The 21,553-nt window shown below is 36.3% G+C and overlaps 4 protein-coding genes across 8 annotated transcripts; 1 reads left to right on the top strand and 3 right to left on the bottom strand.

The window, feature by feature from the left end:
- Window positions 1-395: 395 nt before the first annotated feature.
- Window positions 396-3,734, bottom strand: Nf-yc (nuclear factor Y-box C). Of its 2 annotated transcripts, XM_076325191.1 has the most exons (6): window positions 3,541-3,734; window positions 3,224-3,356; window positions 2,691-3,158; window positions 2,444-2,617; window positions 2,199-2,368; window positions 396-987 (listed from the first exon to the last, which is right to left on the bottom strand). In XM_076325191.1, exons 1-6 carry the CDS (start codon window positions 3,561-3,563, stop codon window positions 978-980), a joined length of 978 nt encoding a protein of 325 aa, XP_076181306.1. In that variant the 5' UTR covers window positions 3,564-3,734; the 3' UTR covers window positions 396-977. The 2 variants fall into 2 exon arrangements, with proteins under 2 accessions (XP_076181306.1, XP_076181307.1); XM_076325192.1 differs by lacking the exon at window positions 396-987 and having other exon boundaries at window positions 2,054-2,368.
- Window positions 3,735-8,720: 4,986 nt separating this feature from the next.
- Trf (TATA-box binding protein-related factor) lies at window positions 8,721-14,231 on the top strand. 4 transcript variants are annotated; one of them, XM_076325222.1, is made up of 9 exons: window positions 8,721-8,911; window positions 9,660-9,694; window positions 9,768-9,917; window positions 11,308-11,673; window positions 11,746-11,852; window positions 12,028-12,271; window positions 12,423-12,621; window positions 12,698-13,825; window positions 13,915-14,231. In XM_076325222.1, the coding sequence occupies exons 4-8, from the start codon at window positions 11,527-11,529 to the stop codon at window positions 12,772-12,774; spliced, it is 774 nt and encodes a 257-aa protein (XP_076181337.1). In that variant the 5' UTR covers window positions 8,721-8,911; window positions 9,660-9,694; window positions 9,768-9,917; window positions 11,308-11,526; the 3' UTR covers window positions 12,775-13,825; window positions 13,915-14,231. The 4 variants fall into 4 exon arrangements, with proteins under 4 accessions (XP_076181337.1, XP_076181336.1, XP_076181334.1 ...); XM_076325221.1 differs by having other exon boundaries at window positions 8,721-9,694; window positions 12,698-13,618; window positions 13,692-13,825; XM_076325219.1 differs by having other exon boundaries at window positions 8,721-9,694.
- On the bottom strand, window positions 9,170-11,169 carry Ift52 (intraflagellar transport 52). The gene is made up of 6 exons (XM_076325218.1): window positions 10,803-11,169; window positions 10,522-10,739; window positions 10,339-10,447; window positions 9,975-10,257; window positions 9,646-9,894; window positions 9,170-9,567 (listed from the first exon to the last, which is right to left on the bottom strand). The coding sequence occupies exons 1-6, from the start codon at window positions 10,940-10,942 to the stop codon at window positions 9,298-9,300; spliced, it is 1,269 nt and encodes a 422-aa protein (XP_076181333.1). The 5' UTR covers window positions 10,943-11,169; the 3' UTR covers window positions 9,170-9,297.
- 7b2 (Secretogranin_V domain-containing protein 7B2) lies at window positions 13,398-16,390 on the bottom strand. The gene is made up of 5 exons (XM_076325223.1): window positions 16,243-16,390; window positions 15,213-15,309; window positions 14,392-14,746; window positions 13,855-14,045; window positions 13,398-13,777 (listed from the first exon to the last, which is right to left on the bottom strand). The coding sequence occupies exons 2-5, from the start codon at window positions 15,300-15,302 to the stop codon at window positions 13,706-13,708; spliced, it is 708 nt and encodes a 235-aa protein (XP_076181338.1). The 5' UTR covers window positions 15,303-15,309; window positions 16,243-16,390; the 3' UTR covers window positions 13,398-13,705.
- Window positions 16,391-21,553: the final 5,163 nt, after the last annotated feature.

Below are 21,553 nucleotides of genomic sequence, written 5' to 3'. Positions count from 1 at the left end.
CCTGCGGGTGAGTTTAGTCCCGGCTAAGTAAGCGAGATATCTCTCTCTCTTTCCTGTATGTGTGTGCGTGGGGGTGGGGATCCGCACGAACACCACAGGGAAATACGTGTGAGTAGATATGTACGAACGTATGTCAGCTTATACGGGGTGTGCGATTCGAAAGTGTCGGTGCTATTGTCGGTAGAATTTATTGCTTCGAGAATGGACAGTTAAAGAGGTAAAACTTTTACGACTATACGACTTGGAAACTTCGGTGTAACGAGAGCAATAAAATTATCTTCGAATATTGGAACAATTGACGTGACCTACGAATACCGATAGATCACTTTCCGATACCGGTAACGTTTTCTTTTTTTTTTTTTTTGTTGCTCGCGTTTAAATAAAAATCCAATTGATAAAGAGCAAACTTTTTAATACTTGACACGTAACAAACTTCAGTTTATAAAATTTAATTTATTTCACGATATCGTTACAATTTACTTGCGACGTTGATCACCGAGACGCGTGAAATGAGTACCGAGCAGTATCTGCTCTCGATTAACTTGCACGTTCATAAATTATAAACAAAATAGAGAGCTAATTTTCGGACACCCTGTGTGCATGTAACGCAGGCGCAGGCAGCTGTCACCTTACACCCATGGAGGAGGCATGGGCTGCGGCGGCCATTCTCAACTTATCTCTAGGATCTTTGTAAACATGTCGTGAAATCCGAGTATTCAAGCAGTGGCGTAGATCGCGAGGTGGAAGGACCCGTCGGGGCCTTCTCGAAGTAGGAATTAAAATCTCCGCCGAGTACGTTTGAGACTGCAACATTGCGTGCACATGGTTTCCTTGGCAACCAGAACCATGGTGGTAACGTCACTAAATGGAGCACATCTTTGTTCCGTGCTAATAAAAGGACTCCAGAAGGTGCCACCATCTTCCTTCACCCTCTTCCTCATCTCTTAGTCTTCCTGCTTAGGGCGCTCATCCTTCCATTACGCTTCTCTGTGATAAAAATACTCGCGATAATGCAGTAATTCGATGATAGTAATTTATTTTAAATTTTGTATACAACAATAGTGTTTTTTAAGCTTTAAAAATGCATAAAGAATTTGTGTATATATACATATACATATATACATACATACATATGTATATATATATACACACATATATTTATTTCTTTATTCGTTTTTCACCAATTACTTCTTTGGAAGGCGACACGGGAATCGCACAGTAAATATAAGTTTTGGTACGTCGATTAAATTATTTTTGAAAGGACTTCTAATTAAGAATGTCGATTAAAATCGACGGGGACAACTCAGAAATTTTGACAAATAAAAAACGTTATTAATCGATGAGTAAAACGTCCGTCGGAGTATTACATTACGAAAGAAGATGAGACACCGTTATGGTTAGAAGAGAAGCTGTTAGAGATGAATATTATGTAACCCCTAAAATTTCTTTTCGAATATTTATAAATTACGTTTACGAGGTATTTCTCCAAAACGTATCACATCGGTTGATTGACTTATCAGAAACGAATCGGTACAATTTGTAAGTGACTCGATAAATTTCAATATATTTATTATTATGTGACGTTTTGAGACCGTTGAAGGCTTCGAGCTCAAGACTTGCCAGACAAGAACCGCAGCAACGTGAAACATAATACAAGTTGCACCAGCCAGTCCTAAGCTCAGCCATGCGAAGCAGCCAGCGGCTAAGGAACGCGACGTACGAATCAGATTACATCTTGCGTTGGCTGCTTATCTTTATTCTTCACTTTACCTCGCTTCAATTCACTTCATTTCGCTTCAGTGACAACCCTTCGATCGGCATCTTATAACCGGCTCGCGATACACATTCGTCCTTGAAAAGTCTCTCATACTTTAAAACGATCGTAAACGTCACTTTCGCCAATAATTTTGAATTCGCTCGTTCGGCTTAAAAATATCTATTCATTAAGGATAATGGGCAATTCAACGATCAAATGAAAACCATAATACATCGATAAATTTCTTAATACTCTGGCTTTGTTTTCACGGTGTTGTAATATAACAGGGACAAAAGATATGGAAAATGCTTTTATTTTAGGAATAACTTTAAAAAATTATATTCCTTACCATACAAGCTTATATTTACTGTTTTATCCTGTTTTTGTGTTTAGGACTGTTGTACTAAACATTAAATATTCCTTAAAATTAATTAACATTTACTCATTGTCAGTTCCGCTAGTTTGTAAAAAGACAGGTGCTTGAGCGCCTTGAGCCACTTGTATTAATTGTGGTTGAGCTTGTATAGGAGCAGTTTGTATTATGATTGGCTGATTGCTTCCACCCTGTACTTGCATACGAATCATTTGAAGTTGCTGTGGCGTTAATTGTATCTTAAATGAAAAGTAAATTTAAGTAAGTACATAGGTAATAGAACTCTTATTAATTGTCATTATAAATGCACATACAGGTATTTGCTGAATTTCTCCACTAGGGGTTACAATTTGTTGCACAATTTGTATCCCTCCAGTTTGAGTAGTGGGTGTTTGTTGAGCCTGCTGTAATTGTATAATTTGTTGTCCCGATGATTGTTGCGGATTCTGTACCGTTACCGCCTGTGTTGTACTCGCACTAGTACTTTCCTACGGTTAAAATAAGAGATTAATAAATGCGATGGACGATCAGTGGATTACTTTGCAAGGATAAACAGTATACCTGTTCTACTGGACTACCTATGTTAATTGTCTGAATCTGTCCGGTAGAAGGTTGTACAATTTGTATAGGTTGTGTGGTTGCATTACTACTTTGTACATTTTGATTAGCCGATGCTTGCTGTTGTGCTAATTGAAAGTAGTAATGTACTTGGTCAGAGTTCATAGATGTACGTACAGTACTTTCAGTCTGTGCTTTGCTTTGTTTCAATTCATCTCTAGGCACTATATCAATGAGAAAATCAAACTGATCGTACTTAGTTATTGCCATTGCTATATCATTTCGTTGAAGTGTACGTCTTTTATTATCTTCCGTATGAACCCAGGCTCTTAGCGTCAATTCGTGTATAAAAATTTCTGCTGCTTTGGAGAATAACATAGGAGCTTCTGCACTTATCATTTTTACATCACCATCGAGCTTCATTATTTTTTTTATCCTGGCTAATGGCAATGATTGTGTTTTCAGGTCCATCTATAAGAATATTTGACATTTGATAACAAGTACGAAAGATATCTAATAAATATTTACGTACTTACAGTAGTAATCTTTTTAATTTCCTCCGTGACTTTTGGCCAGAACTGAGCCAAAGCCTGTTGAGCTTCAGAACTGCCGGGTGAAGCAATTTGCAAGTCTCCATTGGAATCTCCTTCAACTTCGCTGTCTTGGTTACTGAATAATTTATGATAATAATAAATAGCATATTAATTATAATAAGGTAAGACTTAACTTATTTAACTAGTTCCATATTTTTGTAATTTAATAAGTAGCATATTCTCCTAGTTCTTATCAACTGTATAAATTAATTACAAAATATACATAACCTAACAAATGAGAAGTAAACAAAGTTACTTACGCATTCACAAAGAATACTGACATTGTTTATGAGTCACGTTTCAAACGACATAAAACAAACTTATTTAAAGTCTGAAAATCATCCTGCCGCTTTCAGTTCGCACCAGTGAACTCATAAATGTTACATTCCATTCACTATCAGTGGGATTCACAACAAAATTATTGTTGTTTGCAGAAATGAACGTGCTGCCATAATCACAGACGAGTTATAAGATAGACCCAACATCTTATGGAAAAATATGTTACAAAAACTGAAATACCGACATTGTGAAAATCAGTATTACTACAGCCCCCTCTATGTTATAGAAAGGTGATTATAGTCACAAATAAGATATAAAATAGATATCATTTTACGAAAGTTTTTTTAATTACATGTTTTGAATCAATTATTTGAATCACGTTGAATGTTGATTTAAGTAAATTAAATAATAACAAACACAAAAAAATATAGCTGTTTTTGTGCTAGATTAAACAAAATTAGATTATTATTAATTGTAATTATATCACTTACTAATACAAGTAATGGATTATTTAACTAATCCATATGTATAACGGTATAACAAAGACCTAACTTCTTTGCTCGTTGTTAAAACAGAAGAAAATTAACGGAATACATTTAAGAGAAGAATAATAAAATTATTTTTGAAAACTAAATAAACATCATGTCTGTGTGTTAAAATAAAACCGAAATTCAGCAATAATTAAATAACTTTGAATAAGATTGTATTTGGATAATTACCTGTTACCATCCGTGTCACTTCCAATGTTATCGATTCGAAATAGAATATGATTTTAGCGCTATAGGAATTAAAACTAAACATGATGGGAATTTTGATAGTAATTAGAATTATTACCGCTTGCAGCATTGTAATTTTTTTCTATTCTGAATCGATAACGTCGAATGTGATACCAAAATGGTAAAGGCGCTTGTCTCTAATCTCTAAATACGAAAAAATATAAGCCTAAAATGTCTGTTATTCATAATTATAAAAAATTAATATCTTACTTGTTAAAAAACAAGCGAGTAACCAAGTGTATTAGTCAAAGTGCTGGAATATTTATCAAGTAACAAATTTCATTGAATACTATATACTACTACTACTACTATTATAGTAATAATAATAATAATTATTGTGTGAGTATTTAGTTGGAAAAATATTCTGGGATATCTTTTCCCAGAGAAAATCTTTTTGTTTTACGCTTGTAACAATTTTCACAGTTTAATAAATATAATAGTAGAGAGAGTAAAATTTTCTTCAGAAAATAATTTACTAAAATCGAATGCGATTAACAAAAATCACTTATATTTTCCATCATACATTTTTAATTAATTATGTCACTGACGCCTTCGGTAAGTTATAAAGTCAAGTCATCGAATCGAATCGGCTCCAATCCGATGTAATATAATCGATTCTAAGAAAAATAAACACTTCCAAGAACGTTGTATTATTGTGTTTGAATATTAAGGTGACTAAATTTAATAACAAGTACAGTAACAGTTGGAACTGTAAGAAACAATCTACGGTATAACTGTCTATTCTCCATCTCCACCACTGAGGGGGACTCCCCTTGATATAGTACATCCCGAAACTGAACTACCGGGCGGTGTAACCCAATCCGAGCTCGAATATCGATGAAACAACACTAATGCCACGATAGAATTTTTTTACTTACTTATTTTTTCTAAAGACTCTTTTATCAACATACCTATGAGGTTTTTCTGGTTGAAATAAGACCAAATACGATAGAATTGGGATTATATTTACTTGTTTAATAAATGATACGAGAAAGTTATCATTATTTATTAAATGTGTAAATATAATTCAAATTATACATGTTTAGTTTCATTTTAATAAAAAACCCCTTACAAGAGAATAAAAAATAAAAAAGTTTCATTATTGCGTTAATTTGTCTCATCGATATTTTTTTTCTCCCTTCCACTATCGGATCTCTTGTTTCTTTGCTCGTCCTTTTCTACGTTCAGCACAAACAAAGGCGAACTTCGAAGGACGGATCGAGCTATATCGGGTCTAAAAATCAGCACCTTCATTGGAAAGTATCTGACCTGGATCTCGATTTTCATGTAGTTATCTAACTTTTACTCTAACGAAGTAACCAAACTACGTTATAGTTCCTTACGCATTAAACCACGGTACTAAAAAATAATAAAACGTGTTTAACCCAGCCAGGGACAGCAAGTTGGGGAGGTTGTACGAATAAGTGTAAAATATGTTTATTCTAACGTATCGTAATCACTTTATTGTTGCACCAGATCGTAATAATCTTTTACCAGACGTGCGTGCAATTTAACAAAATCGGATTGTCTTTCGGACCACAGGATCAAAGTAGCGATCATTCGTTCGATTTCATCCTGGTCCACGTGAAGAGTTGCTCTTCCGTCTGGACAGTTATTCTCTTCCAGTTCGAGATCGTTCGGATCACCCTCAGCTTTCTCGCAGCTCCAGAGCCATTCTTCGACTTCCTTGTGAGAAACTGCTTCCTTCACGATTGTTCTCACTATGTCCTTGATCGCGGTAATGTCCGACGCGTCGCACGGGTATTCCCTCGTTTGTCCTTCGCCCACATCTTCCTCCGTCATTGCACCGAATCCTAATAATTTTTTCCACGAATTGTAAATATCAACCGCGGTCACGTCCGTCCATGCTTCGTTCACTAAATCGATGCAGTCCTTCACGTCGTAGTCCGCGCAGAACTCCGCCACACCGCCTGGAACATCCAAGATCCGACTGAGCATGCGACGACGATAGGACACCTTTACGTTTTTCTTTATCCCCTGTTCCATTGGCTGCAAACTCGACGACGTGTCCGCCGGTATGTACACGAGTTCGATGTTGTCGTCCTCCGTTTGCAGTTGCGGCGACAATGTATGCGCTCTGGATTTGTCGATGAGTAGCAACACCTTTCCGTGAGTACCCGTTTCGAACTGTTGACTCCTGACGGCCGGTTTGAAATGTTTCTCCAACCAATCGGCGAACACGTTACGGTCCACCCACGCATTCTTTTGTCCTTTGAAGATCACCGGTAAATGGTCCCAGCAGTGCTTCAGAGCTTTCGGTGATTCACACCTGTGTACGAAGAGCGGCGGTAGCTTGTGCGTTCCGATCGCATTGGCGCACAACCCGACCGTGACACGATTTTTTTTCATATTTTTCCCATAGACCGTTCTGGTCGCAGCTTGGATCAGTGTCTTCGGCGGTAGAGACTTCCACGCCAGTCCCGTCTCGTCCATGCTGTAGATGTTCTGTAGCTTGATGCCCTCCTCCTCCAGACGCTGCAAGAAGCACCGGATAAATTTTTCCGCCGCCTTTGTGTCGACGTTCGGTGTCTCGATATTGGGATCGTGCAAGTTGATTCCATGGCGATGTTTGAACCGCCATATCCAGCCGTTGGAAGCTGAGAACGACGACGGACCGCGAAACACTTTGTTCAGTTCCATCGCCTTCTCTTGAAGTATCGCATTGGTGATGCGATCGTCGGCTGCTCGTCGCTCTTGGTACCACGTGTACAGACGAGCATCCAACTCGTCCAGTACTGGCCTCCGAAACCTTTTTCTACCTTCGGTTCCCGGTGTTTGAGATTGTCCCCGTATCTGTACCGCATTCTTTTTTATACGATGTATGGTCACAACGCTGATACCGTAGTCCTTGGCCAATTGGTTCTGCGCGACACCGTCCTCCAATTGCCGCAAGATTTCGAGCCGTTGCTCCAGCGAGAGGTTAACACACGTTTTGCTCCGTCCTGCCAACATCGTGCAACGAGATGCACACTTCCGCGACACGTGGTTCGGAAGGTTGCTCGTAGCACCGGGAACCGCCAGAATCGTGGCCTCGTGTCACGGAGTGTAGTAAGTTCCTTGGATGTCGAATACACCTTAGAGTCTAATACACCGATCTTCTGCGAATCCGTACACACCGAATCGTTGTGGGAAAACATCGAACGTAATCGAAGAAGCGAATGTCGAGGTTTCCGGATCGTCTGCGCTCCATACCCGTTTTACCAGCCAGTCGAGAAGGGATCGGCCAACAGTGATGCCAGATCGAGAACGGGAGCTGCAGAGAATTTCTCATTCCACCCGGTTTGATGGAGGGAGGTAGCAAACAGATACTAAGGCATGAACTGCGTTACGCGAGCTCGGCACATCGGACAACTTCGGGGAGTCGAGGAAGAAAGGATTATGTTCACCTTCTTTCTCGCTCTCGAAAAAGAAGTTCGGAAAACTCAAACTTTTATATTACTGATCGTATCTTCGTGAGAGTATTTTTAATTGTTTGTAGTTGAAAGTTTTCATAAATGTTTTAGAGAACGTATAATTAAGAATGGGCTGACTACGATTACGGTCTCACTGCAATTGGAAAACAATCATTGATAATCTTCTCACGAAGATGCAACGAGACACGAGAAAGAAATGTTTCCCATCTACTTTTGCGAACAATTGTGAGTGCTTTCTCTACACGCCTTTAACGATGATTTTACTAGACAAATAGTATTAATGTCGGTCGAAAAAAGTAACCGCGGATAATAAAGTCTGTGTTTATTTTGCATCGATAAAATCATTTTCTACTCGTGGAAAGTTTTATCATATTAGTAGAATCGTTTCATATATATAACGCTGCCACGCAGTGTTACGTTTAAATAACTATTATTTTTACATTTCTCTCCTATTAAAAATGATCACCACTTTCCAATGGTTTACATCGAGCGATAGTTTACACGGTATTACATAATTTTTAAATATTAGCTACAAGTACTTTTATACGTAAAATTGAGTTAAACGTACATCTGATTCCTTACCGCAAATTGATAGAGTTATCCATAAACCTATCGAGAAACAAGAGTAGATTCTCGTTTTAACTCTCAGTTTTTAAATATTTATTTAAAATGACTTAAAAATCATAAAACAGAGCATATTTCTTGAATAAAAGTAATCAACTGTCAATATTACATACCGCTTGCCGGTAATTTGAACCTAAGCTGTTTCGAGAGTGAGAAAGAAAGGTTCGCATTTGCCATTTTCTCGTCTCCCGAAGCTGCCCGAAGTACTGAGCTCACGTACACGCAACTCGTGCATTGGTATCAGCTCTCCCCTCCACTAAACTATATGGAATGGGAGACTCGCCGTGGCTCTTGTTCTCAATCTGGCATCACTGTCGGCCAGTAGTATTCCAGCACTACCACCCGGATATCTGATGGCGGAGTATTCCCCACCACTTGCTCTGTTTACTCTGCGCAAGCGACTCTTTGCCCATGTGCGGTGTAATCGAGTTAGATGCCAAAAGGCGAGCACGATAACGCACGTGTTCGAATGAACTATCCAACAATGAAATTTGTTATATCGAATCGTCTGTAAATAGGTAGGTTCAAAGAAACCGTGGTAAAGTCGTCATGTATACTCAATTCTGTTCTAGCTGCTGCGTAGTTAGTTCTACAATTTCCTGAAATTACCCGTACGGGACTTGTTTGCCAGTTTTAATTATTGTTAAAATTGCATTATGTATTTATAAGAGTATTAAGAATGGATTGGTAAGATTTTCCCGATGAGAATGAGTGGATGAAATTGGAATTATTGTGAACTATTGAATGTGGTACAAATTTTTATAACAAATAAAAAATCTTATTTAATAATCATTTTCTTTTTTACATAGTGTATTTGTATATTTGTTACATATTATATTATGTTAATATTAGAATAAAAATAAGTAGAATAGAAACGTACAATATTTACAATTTTACAGCTTTATTATTCGTGCATAGCTTTATAACTACAGATATTTTGAAAGACAGAATTTAAAACTTCTTTAGCTGTGTGAGTATCAGAGCTGCTTATTCTTACAATGCTCCCAAATTCTCTAATATAATGCTCTAATTCCATGTCTGTTGATAAATTTTTTGTTGCCATGTATTTATTTGTTAATTGTGACAGTTTTAATAAATCGGAACTGAAAGCTTCATCCAAATCAAATAATTCCAAAGCTGGTGGAGGTAACTCTTGGAAACTTGGTGGGAAAACCTTTAACCAAATTTTTTAAGTTATATCTCTGAAAAATTATATATCTAATGAAATCAATGTAAATAATAAATTTTTTACCGATGCTTGTGTAGGTGGTAATGGTGCCTCAAAATGTGGTGGAATTAATGTAAGTGGTTCGTGTTTTACACTCAAAACTTCATAAGCCTTTATGCAAGCTGGCACCATGTTTAAATTTACAGAATACAAGTGGTGTTTAAATAATTTAGTATAATCATGAGGATTGTCCATTATGTCCATATCCTGAGTGCACACCTTTGGATTATCTGCTTGTTGCGTTAAATCTGGTACAAAATTGTACTCCCAGAACTAAATGAATTGCAACATTATTAGTAAGAATATATTACACCAATTTAAATATAAATATTTACTTTAATTTTTAAGCTTACATCTACATCATCCATTTGAGATTCTTTGGCAACAATTGTTTTTGATTCAAAAAAGTCAAATATCATTTCTATCAATGAATCATTTTTTGCTTTCTCAATATATGTGTCGGTTAACATTCTAGATGAACCTAAAACAAGTAATTTACTACCATTTGTTTCATTGTAATGGTACGCACAAATGGGCCTATTTGTTGGAACTGCAATTGATCCGCTAGACAGTGCAACTATAGATGGTTGTGCCACATTTAAAGTTGCACCATATGGGTATAAAAAATTCATCTCTCTGAAAAGGGACAGATTATATGTAAAAAAATTCTTGCATTAGTTGTGTTCTGTTAAACAATTCCATATTTAATTAACTTACATGTATTCGTTATGACTTTTGGAAAATATCGATTTATTTGACATTCCTTGAGAAACTAAGCATTCCTTTGGATGCATTATTTGATTGTAACTCATACGTATTACACTGTCTGAAAAGTAGCAATCAAGTTACACACAAATTTTAATTTTACTTATATTTGACTAATTGCACCATGAAATGTACCATTATTCACCATTATACCAAATTCCTCCAGTAAGAAATTGACATTTGTGTTAGATTTTTTTTCACCGCCCTCACCGAGCATAACGAACACATGTCCACCGGAATTTAAAAACGTTCTTATTGAATTCATTTCTAGTTCGGTAAATTTATTTCGTGGCCCTGGCAGTACTAACACTTTGCCTGTCGATAATGATTCTTCTGTTAATACATCGTTATTTCTGAAATAGAATAAGAGCTGTGCGTAAATCGAATTAAATTAACATTGAAATACTTCGACATACTCAACAAATTTCCATTTCGATTTTAACTTTCTCTGGAGCACTTTAAACTCTTCATTTAGTTTTCTCTCGCATTTTGAAGTGTCAAAAATAATGACATTCGTGTTATTATTGTTATCACCACCGCCAAAAATTGAGCTCATAGTGATTGTTACTTTGTTACTGGAAATCCAACAAGTGTTACAACTGATAAATTTTAAAACGGTATCGGCAAATCGTTCGTACGTTTGTATCGAGTACTAATAAGATGTGTTTTGAATTGTACAACTATATACAGTTCACGGTTGCCAGTGGCAACTATGACATATCAAACTTTCAAACATAACGGCATGGTTAGTATTCGTCAGGGACGTAATAATATAAAATAGTATTTCATGTACGTATAATTATAATAATAATTATGAAACTATTAGCTCGTTCTTTTAATTTCAATCCATTCCCACTATTATTATTTACAAAAAGTACTTATTGATGCTTAGTTTATATATATGTATATATTTTAATTTAGGTAGGTAGGACGACTAAAAGGTTATTTTATTATAATCGCGATAGTCCTAAACTTCTGGACTATTGGTTCTGTGCATTTTGTTAAAAACGTTATCATACATATGCACAAATATGCATTACACGAATGCATAACAAAACGAGTTTAGTTGTCTGTCGCAACGCAGATGGCGTTATAGGTGACAGATACGATACCAGTGGTGTTCAAAATGGTCGGTGATACATGTGTTTGGAAGCGTTTTATAATTATTTAATAGTGGATACAGGTAAAATGACTGCAATCATGCAAGAAGATAACGAGTTAAAGAGGTTACTCGGCAATCCGGCTAAAAATGCCGTCGAAGACAATTCGATGGCTCCACCTCAATCGGTAAATTAAGAAATATGTGCGACTCATATCTGTTTGCAGATTTTTTATTTTATATTTCTATTCTGATTTCAGACTAACGTTCCACGACCGAGCACGTCGCAAAATGTTAATCCACAATCAATGATAAGTCCTATGACCCCAGCCAACAGTACAAAAGAAGTTATAGAACCATGTTTACAGTAAGTAAAAAAGTGATTATTGTTGAATGTTTTTTTTTTTTATTTTAGTAAGCATTGTTTTGTGGACAAGTTTTGCAATAATAAATTTAATCGTTGTCAAATGTAAACTTACGCTTCTTTCACATTGTAAGAAAAATTTATAATGTATTATGCAGTCTAATTTTTCTTCTTTTAGGAATGTGGTTTCTACAGTTAATTTAGGTATGGAATTAGCACTTATGTACATTAATACTAGAACAAGAAACTCTGAATATAATCCAGCCAGATTTACTGGATTAATAATGAGAATTCGAAATCCCAGAGCTACTGCATTGATCTTTCATTCTGGGAAGGTAGTATGCACTGGAGCAAGGTGCGAAGAAGATTCTTATTTAGCAACAAGAAAATTTGCTCGAATAATTCAGAAACTAGGATTTCCAGTAAGGAATGTGAATTACATTTTAAGTTGATCAACATTTTAGCAAAAGTATAATATTTTTAAATTAAGAATTAAATTTCTTGATAATACAATAATTTTAATTAGTGTTTACCAGTGTTGTTTATGTTTCATTATGTTCTGCGTTGGTACAGGTAAAATTTTATAATTTCAAAATACAAAACATAGTCGCCACGTGTGATTTAAAGTTTCCAATTAAACTAGAAAACTTAAATCACATACATGGACAGTTTTCTAGTTATGAACCTGAACTTTATCCTGGTCTTATATACAGAATGGTATCACCCAGAGTGGTTTTACTCATATTTGTAAATGGAAAAATAGTTTTGACAGGTAACATTTCATTAAAATGGTAGTTTTTCTTATCCTTATTTTTTATTTTTTGTTTAAGTTTACAATGATATTTTAGGAGCAAAGAATCGGACAGAATTGCAAGATGCATTGCATAATATATATCCAATATTGAAGAGTTTCAGGAAGCAGTAACAGTATTTTTACTTTAAAACTTTAAATGACAAGATGACTTTGGTTTAAGTCATACATAAGCGTTCGGTTGCTTTTCGTAGTGCGCTTGTATAATTGGATTAATTATTGGACATTGTATGCATTTGGATGAGAAATATGCAATGTACGACACGCTCGTCTAACTCAGACCTAAGTCATCTCATCGTCGTAATTTATTAATGAACATTATTAATTAGCAAGGATGGAATTTATATATGACAGTCTTTGATTTGTGGAAGTAAAATGAATTGCAATTAATCTTGTGCAATAATTTCGTATAACATACAAACATACTATTTTATATACAAGGAAATAAATGTAAGGTATTGTTTTAAAATATATATGTATATTTCAGAATACTGTAAGTAATAGAAAGTCGATATTATTTCGCAGTATGAAAGTAAAAATCCAGCGCATTTATAAAAGCAATAGAGTTTTTGTCGCATAATTACGTGTGAAGCGAGGTGCAGTTTAAACGTATTACGTATTAAATAGAGAACTTTGACAGATAAATTATTTGATATTGTTTCAATAGTAATGTTTATCATTTCGCAAACAACGATAAATTTTGTATACTTGGGATTAGTATAATTTTAATAATTAACTCTTGATAACAGAACATATATTGTTTTTAAAAACATAATACATTTGTAGGGTATTATTATTTACTGTATATACACTGGTTCTAAGTTATCACTCTGCCTCAGTGATGGTGATGGTACGATATTAAAATATTTGAACAATCTTAATTAGCACCAGGTCTTTGAATTATGTAAAATCTTTAAAATTGGATCTTTCATCGGATCGCACCTGTGGCGGATTAGGGGTATCGATTGATATAATTTGAAATATTTTAATATAATATTCTTGGTTCGTATCTCAAAATTTTGTCTTTTAAGATATGCCAGAGATTTTAATAGACGACGTTTATACCTTTTTTTGCCGCGATCGGCAACTTTTCGCCTCGGAAGAAAGGATTATCCTCCTGAAATAAAAATTACAACAATATATAATGGAAATATTTAATCAAAAGGTAGAATAATCAATTGCGGTGCATCTTACAGCTTGGAATTGATCGACAATTTGATTGAAGTTAGAATTTGGTATATCCATGCTTGGTAGACTGTTGCTGTTCACGGAATCAACGGGGCAATCCAACATGTGTTCTGTGTCACACGTGCAATCTTGAGCGCTCTGATAATCGCGACTGAACGTTGCTGTATTCTCGAAATTCACGATACAGTTGTTTTCACCTGCAAGCATAATTTGATTTAAATTTATTATTATGCAGTATTATTCCTGTTCCGGAAAGATATTATTTATTAAATAATGTCTACAGAATTGATGTGTCTTTAAGGGAAACACGATGTGGTAGAATCATCGTTCTGTTTATGATATCTATTTAATTCAATAAATATTTACTGATTTACTATGATGCAACATTATTTCGTTGTAAAATCTTTTTTATCCCTCAAACGTGACCAGGGATCCTGTGATCTTAGTATCTCTACGTATATCTCGAAACATTTTCACGTTTTCAATAACAATTTAATAGAGACGACAATTTTTGAACAACAAAATTGTAATGTATTCACTTACTCGTGTAACCAACCGGACAAGGATTCGGTGGTGTGCAGTATGCCGGCAAAGTGTTCTCAGCTTTCTCATCTTTGATGATTTTCACGCTTCCAGGTTTGATTCTCTGTCTGTTGTACGGCTCTTTACTATTTAAGCGTTGGTGAGCCCACAGTGTGCTGTGTCGAAGGTACTCTTGATCGCGAATGCTGGGATTAGGGTTCAGGGTGTCCATGCTATCGTAATCGGCAGGTAATTCGAGAGGAATTTCTTTCGGTTTGTCCTGGTACTCCAAATACGAGTCTGCGGTATCCGCGAGATCGTTTCCCATTTGGTTGATTAATTCACGAAGAAGAGTGTCGGTTAAAAGTTGCTCCTCCTGGAATAAAAAAATTGAACGAAAAGATTGTTTCATTTGGAAGTAGGTAATAAGTAGTAAGAAGTAGTAAGAAGTAGTAAGAAGTAGTAAGAAGTAGTAAGAAGTAGTAAGAAGTAGTAAGAAGTAGTAAGAAGTAGTGAGAAGTAGTGAGAAGTAGTGAGAAGTAGTGAGAAGTAGTAAGAAGTAGTGAGAAGTAGTGAGAAGTAGTGAGAAGTAGTGAGAAGTAGTGAGAAGTAGTGAGAAGTAGTGAGAAGTAGTGAGAAGTAGTGAGAAGTAGTGAGAAGTAGTGAGAAGTAGTGAGAAGTAGTGAGAAGTAGTGAGAAGTAGTAAGAAGTAGTAAGTAGTAAGTAGTAAGTAGTAAGGAGTAAGTAGTAAGTAGTAAGTGGTAAGTGGCAAGTGGTAAGTAAGTAGTAAGTACCAAGTACTAAGTAGTAAGTTTCAAGTAGAAATAAAACTTGAGCGTTACCCTTATCGGAGGAGGCAAGTACACCGTTGCTTGGACAGCAACTGCCAGCGAGAGGAACGGGATCCAGTACATGATTTCAAGAACGTTCATCTAAAAACTAGCAACAAATGTTTTGCATTACGTGTTTATTAGATATCGTATAATAATATTTCATATCACGTGTTTCGTGCTTGTCAAGTATTTAGTGTTCAGTAACTAACATAAAAAATCTGAAACGTTTGACTAAAAAAATGCAAATTTTTCACCGAATCCATCATCGTTATTAATTTTTTAATCTTCAGCCGCGAATCCAGTTTTCCAGTTTTCCAGTTTATACGAACTTTGAATTCTTCTTATTTTAACCGGTCGATTGAAACGATGTGTATTAAATATTTCTCGTTAGCTATCAATCGCATATTCTTTGTAAAATCAATACATAATACACGTCGCGTGTATTATTATTATTATTATACAACTCCACCTTGAGTGTTACAAAACGTTATTACGTGTTAATTTTCGATCGATCTCGATGAAACTCGAACTAATCCCAATGAGTGGTGATTATGTTTTCTACAAAAAAGGATAAACGTTAAAATTGAAGAAAATATAACTGAAAACTATATGTCATTCTCGCTGGACAAAATACCAGCGACAAGTACCATCTGTCATTTAGCGCAATAACGATCATCTTTCCAGAATTGTCATAATCCGTCGCGATTCCGAAATCAAGAAACGATACGACACCAGCTGGAAAAACGACAGGGGCGAGTACCCTTTGCCATTCGGGGCAATGAGAATCATCTTTTCAAAGCTTTCGTAATCTTTCTCACGATTTCAATAACAAGAAACGATATAACACTCGCTGGAAGAAACAGCAGCGGACCATCTACCATTTAGGTCAGTAACGATCATCTTTTCGAAGTTTTCGTAATCGTTGTCGCGATTCCAAAATCAATGTTCTCGAAAATGTGAATCTTTCGCGACCTCTGCAGGACAGAGGTCAGGCGTACGCGAGTCGACGTTAAGATACTTGGTTGGAGCAGAAACTTACCGTGAGGCTGTCGAAGGACTGCAAGACGTAACAGCGGAGAATTCCTCGAGGAGATCGCGTCGATGGTACGGTTCTCGGTTTCAGCTGCACGCGTCTTTGAAGATTGGAAGCGGCGCTGCGTTCGTACGAGATCGCCAAGTATTGATCCGCGTTTTCCGCGCCGCTTTTCCCTCGTATCAACGGCCACCACCGCCTACGTTTCCGCAACCCACATTCGTAAAACCGAGTTACGAACAAAGGTCGTTCCACGGCCGGGGCTCGTGACGTCGTTTCGGCGATTAAGGATGAGTAGCTTGTAATTTCTGGGGTTGAAAATGGCAAAAGAAAAGAAGAAAAGAAGAAAAAAGGAAAAATTGAACTACACGTTCACGCTATTTATTTCTCAGATCGATCTTCTGATACGATTCTTTTTCCTTGGTCACGGAAGTTCGAATTTTCACCAGCTCGATTCTACCTCGAGCTACTCGAATTTTTCGAGCTTCGCTATCGTTCGGACGATTTTGTACGACTCCAAACGAGAGTGTACACTTGTACAAGTACAGTGTACGAGAAGAAATCGAAGGAAGATAAGGGGTACACTAAGGTGCATTGATGGTAGAGACAGCTTGTACAAGGGGACGAAGTAATGATAAATGATAGCGTGTATTCGTTCTTCGACCGTTTGGAGAATTCGATGTTCTAGTTACGGGAAATGAATTTCCCGAGTATGAATTTCTGGGGAAATATTTATGGCTCGAAAGGAGGGGAATTTCATTACCAATTACAATGTTATCGTTAACTATTTTGTACACGAACGGTAAAGTCGATTACTTTCCATCTAATTGCCATAGTGTACGTTCCAAGTTGCTTCGTAGTAAGCTGATAATTATGGTTATTATACGGGTTTTTGAACAACTTTACACGGTTACGCAATTGGAGATAATAAAGTACGATGCAGCTAAAAATTGCTTCGCGACGAGGTTCGTCTTTCTGTAACCTTACAGTTGTTTAAAAAATGAATATTTCGCGAAATATTTGAAATTGCTTAACAAGGTATACGATTTATTCGAGGAGAAGTTCGAACGATCCACCATCCTATAACAAGCATTTTCTAAACCGTTTCTTCGCGCTGACATATTTCACAAAATATTTATGTTTCACCAAGGCCTTCAGCTAACACTTTTATGCGCAGAACGATGAAAAGAATCGATACGATTAAACGAAATATATAGTATCCGTTTAGAAAAGAAGCGTAATTGCAGTTTGTAAATGCATCGTTGCAATTGTGTGACAAAGTGAGGTGATAGAAAGATACTTGTTACACATTGAACATTTCCTGCAATGGAACGTGAAATACGATCCGTTTGTGCGATGCACTCTGTATAGTAATTTCTGGCCACCTCGAGTATTCCGTAGTCGCGAATACAAATGGTTTCGGAGAAATTGGAACAAGGAGTACGAAGCACGAAACTTTACACGGTTTTATGTGACAGCTGTCTTGTCTCTTTTGGGATCATTTCGTTATTGAAAAAATTGGTTCCCCGATCGATCCAGGTAAAGTGTCACGTGTAGTGAAACAGTATTTTTCGAACTTTAACGAATCTTCCTCGTAACAATAGTTTCAACGGACTTGAAACTAAAAATGAAATCGAAGGAGAATTGGTCTCGCGGTGTTTTATTTTTCAGTCGCATCGGTCCGCGAATAAAATTCGCTCACCGTTACGTTCGAATATTTCACGTCTTCTAGACTACGTATGAATAGAAATTGTGCTAGGTCGTGGTGAAAATTTTCGATAAAAATAACCGAGAAATTCGCGCGCACCGTGAACGTGAAACCGTACTTCGAGGGTTGTTTTTCTAGAAATCTAGAAAAATGGAGAAACAGGATTAGGAGTAGGGAGTAACGAATAGAACGTCACGTACCGTTGATAACGTTTTCACGAAGATGCAATCTCGAGTGGAAACAATTGTTTATTTTCGTTGGAACGTTCTGGTTCATTTTTGTTAAAAGGTTCAACTTCTCGATTAATTTTTGTCGAAACCTTCGACTTTCCGAGTAATTTTTACTCGATATTCAATTTTATTTCAACTTTACTCGATATTTTAGGATTTTTATTTTACAAGTGGTTCTTACGATTTTTATTTTACAATGTTACATTCTCAGGGCGTAGTGCTTTGTATTCGCGATACGATCAAAATTTTTTCCTCAGTTTCGTTCACAAAAACGCGCGTGCACTGTTCGTTGTGCCTCGTGCGTGCTTTTTCCCGGGTCGAACTGTCCGTCAAAGCTTCACGAAGGGGTGCATTTCGCGAGGGTGCCATATCGTGGCCGGTGTTCGACAGAAGCCATGTTTCCATCGAGCACCATCGACGGAATGGGGGCCTGAAACGTGAAATGGAACTGGCGACATTCACGAGGGCCGAGAGCGATCAAAAGACCCCCCCGGCTCTCATTACGGTCGTATATAAACGTCCATTAATAATTGTCCCGCGTTGTGTACTTTTAACTCAATTTCGAAAATTGAGTTGCTCCTGTGTTGTCGCTCGTCGACGAATAATTGGCCACTTGGTTGGATCGCGTTCGTGCGCAAAAAGCGGTTTTGTTCGGGAATTCTGGTTGAAATTTTTGCCTAACAGCACGATTTCTTTCATCTTGGCAATTTCGAGTAGTCAATGTGCGCGAACGCGACACAGTCTCACGATATATTTCTATGCGTACGTGGTGTACAAAAAATTGGTAATCATTTTTGTAATTTTTTCATTAATATCGATTTGAAATTATTCGCACGAGAAAGGATTGAAAAGCTGACGATGTTCGATCGTTCGGTATCAGTGTAAACAGATACCGTATTTAATGAAAGTTTTCATCTTTGTTAATCAAGTTTTTCCTTTCTTCAAAATCGCCAATGTCTTGTAACATTGTTTCACCTTGCGCGTACAATTTTTACTACGCATATATCATTAAAGGAGTACAATTTACTAGGAGAGAATAGCACGAAACCGAGGACTGCTTTCCCCAAAGAGATAAAAGTAGAATTACCTCGTCTCAACAACTGATCCGCTTAACTTGTCATGGTGGACAAATAATCCCTTTTTATTGGTATCCATGTGCTTGAAAAAATAATAGGGGACGTTTTTGTTGACAAATTTCGTTTAGAGAAATGTACAATATCCAGAGAAGAGTCATAGAATTTGAAACGTTCAGGGTAAAGTTTAGGCGTTGATAATATTTGCGTTGAATATTTGTAGATATCTGACAAGAACAGAGATCTTCGAATCGATCGAGCTATTAAGGTATAATTACAGAGGAATCGATTGTCAAAGTCTTTAAAAAGAATTGGAAATTGGCAAAAAAGGGGAAAGAAATTTTTTTAATGGGAAATTTTACGTGTATCGATTCGATAGCGTTATTAATATCTATTTTCCTACGTGTAATACATAACTCGTGAGGATTTTCATTTATGTTACCAAAGGTCATAAATGTTATTGGCAATTAAGCGACCAAAATGTTTAAGAGATGCGTGTTAATTCACCCGACAGGGGGTATGTTTTATCTTGGATCGTTTCAGCGTGACGAACATTACACTTGATATAGATCTATCGCAACGTGGATTTTGTTATTAGGAGAAAGGTTTCATTATCGTTCTTCGTTTCATAAAAAATTCTTGTATATGCGATTATAACAGCCATTATTCTTCGATCACTTAATGGATCGCAACTAAACATCGCGACAAAAAAGTATTCAAATATCTTTCAAATATTATAGAATATCAAAAGTGTATAGACACCTTTTCGAGCGGTATATTTTAATTTCTTCTATTTACAAAGGGAATCATGGTTTTTGTTCTGTCTTAATTTGTCGTCTCTGTTCCTAAGAAATATACCGTATAGACAGTCAGTACATATAGTGTATTATGAAAAAGGAGGAACGCAGTGTGAAAGGAACGTATGAAAATAGGCCATCCAGAGTGCAATAAATGTCTCTGGCAGAAGAATTGTTTTCACGGAAATTTCGAAATTACTACTTAAACTTGGAATAAATTTCTCGTTGAATAAAAACTTCTTTTACTTGTAATTCATTTCTAAGCAGAAATTAGAACGAGGGAATGTAACGTATTATTGTTCAACGAGATTCATACGAACGCGAATGATAACGATATTTAAAATTTTCCGAAAAGTTTTGCAGGAATTCTTCAATTTTTTCGAAGAAGATCAAACATAGTCACGAGAATCGAGCTACGGTAGAATGTTTATGGAAATATTAAACACTCTCAATATTTTCACTTGGTCTAGGTTTGTAGAACTTTGCCTAGTAGATTTTGCTTTAAATTTGATGCCCGACCGGTTTCCCGTTTCCGGTCAAGTTCATAATTCCGACATCGGATCTTATCAGCAGTCATTAAGAAACGATTAAGTTCAATGTCACCTAGCAACGTTACCATCAACTTCGTGTTTCTGTCATTTTTATATACACGTGACAACTATGGTCGAGCTAAAAAGAAATCAACTTGGAAAACCCCCAGCATTAACCTTGACGGAAAACATTCTTCCTTCGGTCGGATGACGAGTAGCGATGGGTTGAAGCAGATTGTAAGTTACATTGAAAATTGATCAAGAACCATTAATTCGCTTAACCATTGATTTACGAATGTAAAACGGACCTTAGAAGAAAATTCATTTAGTTAAACGATACTGAAAAGTGTTTCGAATAAAAATTGCGCTATTTCCGGGAGCTGGTAAATTAGTGGAAAAAGTGTTCGAAGGAAAAGAGAAAGTTACTACGGATCGAGAGAATATTAATAGCACGGAAGAGAAAATATATTTGGTAACGTGATTGCATCTTTGAAATTCTCGTAAGAAATTTCTCGTTTTCTTGATTTTTTCAATTAGTAAAGAAGCAATCGTTTAATTTAAAATACAAATTGTTACGCGACTGATACCTTTCCCGCTAGATATGAAGATGTTAACACTCAATTTACAGATGTCGCCACTTTGATATCAATGTCCGTTAAACCTCCGACGAGTATTCAGCGAGTGAAATCCTTTTGTACATAATACAAATCTTTGACAATTTTTCGCTTCATTCTTTTGAATATTACATAACCTAGAAACTATACTTGGCAAGAATATTTCTTATAATCCTCAAAGTTCGAGATTATTCCCCAAGCCGTTCGTTCGAAGCATCACGGTTATTGGAAATAATCCACGAAACTTGTCCCAATCGCTCGACTCGATTTTTTCTCCGCCCAAAACTACCAAGAATCTCCGCTCAATCCGTAACGCAACGTAACACATTTCCCTACCACTCGACTCGATATTTCCTCCGTCCAAA

Source organism: Ptiloglossa arizonensis, chromosome 13 (genome assembly GCF_051014685.1).
Source record: "Ptiloglossa arizonensis isolate GNS036 chromosome 13, iyPtiAriz1_principal, whole genome shotgun sequence".
Lineage (NCBI taxonomy): Eukaryota > Metazoa > Arthropoda > Insecta > Hymenoptera > Colletidae > Ptiloglossa > Ptiloglossa arizonensis.
This window is presented reverse-complemented; position numbering and strand designations above follow the sequence as displayed.